At 36.6% G+C, this 3,310-nt stretch overlaps 1 protein-coding gene across 1 annotated transcript in view; it reads right to left on the reverse strand.

Moving 5' to 3' along the window:
* The window catches only part of SENP2 (SUMO1/sentrin/SMT3 specific peptidase 2), a 49,550-nt gene that overhangs the window by 16,744 nt on the left and 29,496 nt on the right, over window positions 1-3,310 (reverse strand). The window contains exons 9-10 of the mRNA XM_006869832.1: window positions 2,287-2,350; window positions 563-742 (exon numbers count right to left, since the gene is read on the reverse strand). Of these exons, the coding sequence (XP_006869894.1) occupies window positions 563-742; window positions 2,287-2,350 (244 nt within the window). The remainder of the gene's footprint in view (window positions 1-562; window positions 743-2,286; window positions 2,351-3,310) is intronic.

Consider the following 3,310-nt stretch of genomic DNA (forward strand, 5'->3'; position numbering starts at 1 on the left):
GGTTCAACCTCACCAGTCACTCCTCAGAAACCTTATACAGGGTTGCTATGAGTCAGAACTGACTCGAAAGCACATAACCACCACCACCACCTACTAAGACAAGAAGCCAAGGTGTGGATTACACATTTAAAATGAGAATTTTTAACTACCTTCAGTTTCTTCTTTTCTGTAAGTTTTTACTATCTTCAAAAGCAATAATCAATGAAAAGGACATTAAATTGTAACCACATAGAAAAACTGCAATGGTAATTCCAAACCCATATATGCAATTCAACCTATTTGAAGATCAAGGAAAAAAAACTATGAAGAACCCATCATATTCCAAAATACATGACAATTATGTCTACTCACATTTGCAGAACAGTAATCCAATTCCTTAGGCCTACTTCATATGGATCACGAATAATCAGTATGGCCAAAGTGATTAAACAGATTTTGAACCTATTTTTTCCCATACATTCACCTATAGCCTGGAAAAACCTCTAAAATAAAACATTTATTCAAGTCTAGAATAACAGAGGTTATTTTAAAACATACTCTGATCAACACAAGGGACAAATACCTCTGTAAGTTCAAGGAGATCTTCTGTCCTTCTCTCTCTCTCTTTGCCTGAGTAATTCTTTTCTTTTGTCTCAAGTACTGACATTTTCCTCCTGAATAAACCATTATTGCTCCCACTGCCCAGGCGGAGTCGGGCCAACACTTCTTCAGATAGGTCAGGCTCCAGCTGATGTCCCCTTCTCTGTACAAAAAAGTTTCCATATTCTATCAACATGTTTGATACTCATGTACATAAACGTAAATTACAAATGAAATATAAAACAGTACCATTATCAAGAAAAACAAAAAAACAGTGCCATTATCTTGAAAGGAATACGCATTAATACATTTCTCAAATGAGGGAATTAAAAGGAGCTTCAAGACACAGGGCTTACGGGACATCGAAATTACAAACCTAGAGAAAGTACCCTCATCACTTTCTCTGTTAGTAGTAAGAAACTTATTTTCAGCTCTCCCATCCCAATTAAAAGTAATATGATTAAAAGGCATTTTGAGAACATTTAATTAGCAAAAAATAAGATCCTCAATCCCATCACTCAGAATAAACCACTGATAATGCTTTAACTCAATAAACTTGTTCTATTTCATTAAACAAAAAATGATATATAATAGAAAATGCACAAAATGTTAATAATCCACTTAATTAACTTCTGTGAAATGAATATTCAGGTTAAAAAAAACAGAATTCTGCCAGCATGCCATAAACCTGACAAGACCTTTCCCTATCATTATACTACTAAATAATCTTAATATTAAATTTAGGTCATTTAGTATACAAACTACTTTGAGATTAGGGAATTTCTTTAGAAATAGTTTTGCACTTGAACCACACTAGTCTCCTAGCACCTTGCCAGTCCTCTTTATTCCCACGTACTGCCCAGTACAGTGGTCCTAGGAAACCAGCAGCTGCTGGCTCTCTCCCTAGTCCCACACAGCAAAGTCTGGGTTCAGCAATTATAGAAACAGGATGTAGGCTCCTGAGCCAGGCTCCAAACACCTCTACTCTGTCCACTCTCAACTTCTGCTCCACAGATAATACATGTTCTTTAACCACTGGCAGTGGAGACATCAGTGAAAACAAAGCCTGGACTTAGCCTTATAATCAATCCTTACAAAGAGGTCAACTGGAAAGAGACAAATTTGATGTAAGTGATACTCAACACAGAATAATCCCCCTCAACTTTGTTATTTCTATGTAACTAAAATGTTCAATAACCTAAACTCTGAATTTAATTTAGCAATATTTCTTTGAGTATGTTTAGCAAAACACATGGCCAATAAAAAAATTTTGGCATTGCTATGAAAATCACTGGAACACTTCTTATTCCAATATTTATACAGAATATGTAAAATCAATTAAACATAAGATTGACAATATTTTCTTTTAAATCTGAAAACAAAGTCCTGAACGCATCATATCTTTCCTTCTTCACTAGAGACCCATGGTTTTTTCAAAAAGCCTCTCTAAAAGAAGACATGCACCAGAGGTAAGTGTTGTGATGGGGGCAACCTTGGTCTCTTGGACTTTAATTTATAAACCAGGAAGCTCCCACATGGAGGCAGAAGGTTTTAGTTCTTCAGTGTCTGATGCTTTTCAAAGAAAACAATGGAATTTGAAATCAAAGTAATATATATTATTATCTTTTTTTTTTTCATGGGCACAAAAGTTTATCATAAGTCAGATAAAGAGTATAGAAGAGCAATTTAGTAACAGTTCCTACTTACACCTTCATTTTCAGCTCTGATCCTTAATGCCTTCTCAGTATCAGAACCTTTACCTTTTGAACATCTAAGTGAAAACAGAAAATTGAGAAATAGTATAAACTTTTGCTGGATAATATTAGCCTAGTACATGTTAGACTGCTCCTCAGAAACCCTATTCAGGGCTGTTATGAGTCAGAACTGACTCAATGGCACTTAACAACAACAACACATGTTAGACTAGCTATAGAAATAAGACTTAGTACTTTTAAACAAAGATTTCCTTAAATATATATCATTCTCTAAACCAGGGGTTGACAAACTTTCTAAAAAGGAACAGATAGTAAGTATTTTTGGCTTTGTTGACCTTACAGTTTCTATATAATCTTAACTCTGCTATTGTAATGCAAAAGCAGCCAAAGATAATGTGTGAATGAAGGAGTATAAGTATGTTCCAATAAAACATTACTCATAAAACTCAGAGGCAGGTAGGCAAGATTGGACCCACATGTCCTGTGGTAAGTTTATCACCCCCCCACACACACACATGCTCTACACTACCATCCCAGTCCTAAAGCATTTATAACTGCCTTACCTATTTCTAAACTAGGGAGGCTGATCACTAGAAATGCCCACCCCACCCACACTCACTCCTCTCAAGAAGGAATCTAATTCCCTTCCACCAACCCAATGCCTAGAAAAGGTAGCAATCCTTTCCCAGGCCTGAGTGGGCATGAGACACAGAGCTACCAATGTATCCATATGCCTACCAGAGCTGAAGAAAGTTCACAATTCCTCAGACACATTTACTCATACATACAACTTACATTGTTGTTAAGTGCTGTCGAGTCGGTTCCAACTCATAGTTACCCATATACAGTTCCCGAGGAGTGGCTGGTGAGGTTGAACCACCGATCCTGCAGTTCAAATGACCTTGAGGCCCACTGATTATCCTACAGCACCACATTAGGACTCCATACAACTTATGTTGTTGTTGTTAAATGCCATCGAGTCGGTTCTAACCCATAGCGACCCTGAATATGTTTTC

The sequence above is a fragment of the Chrysochloris asiatica genome, unplaced genomic scaffold, assembly GCF_000296735.1.
Source record: "Chrysochloris asiatica unplaced genomic scaffold, ChrAsi1.0 scaffold00135, whole genome shotgun sequence".
NCBI classification, from domain to species: domain Eukaryota; kingdom Metazoa; phylum Chordata; class Mammalia; order Afrosoricida; family Chrysochloridae; genus Chrysochloris; species Chrysochloris asiatica.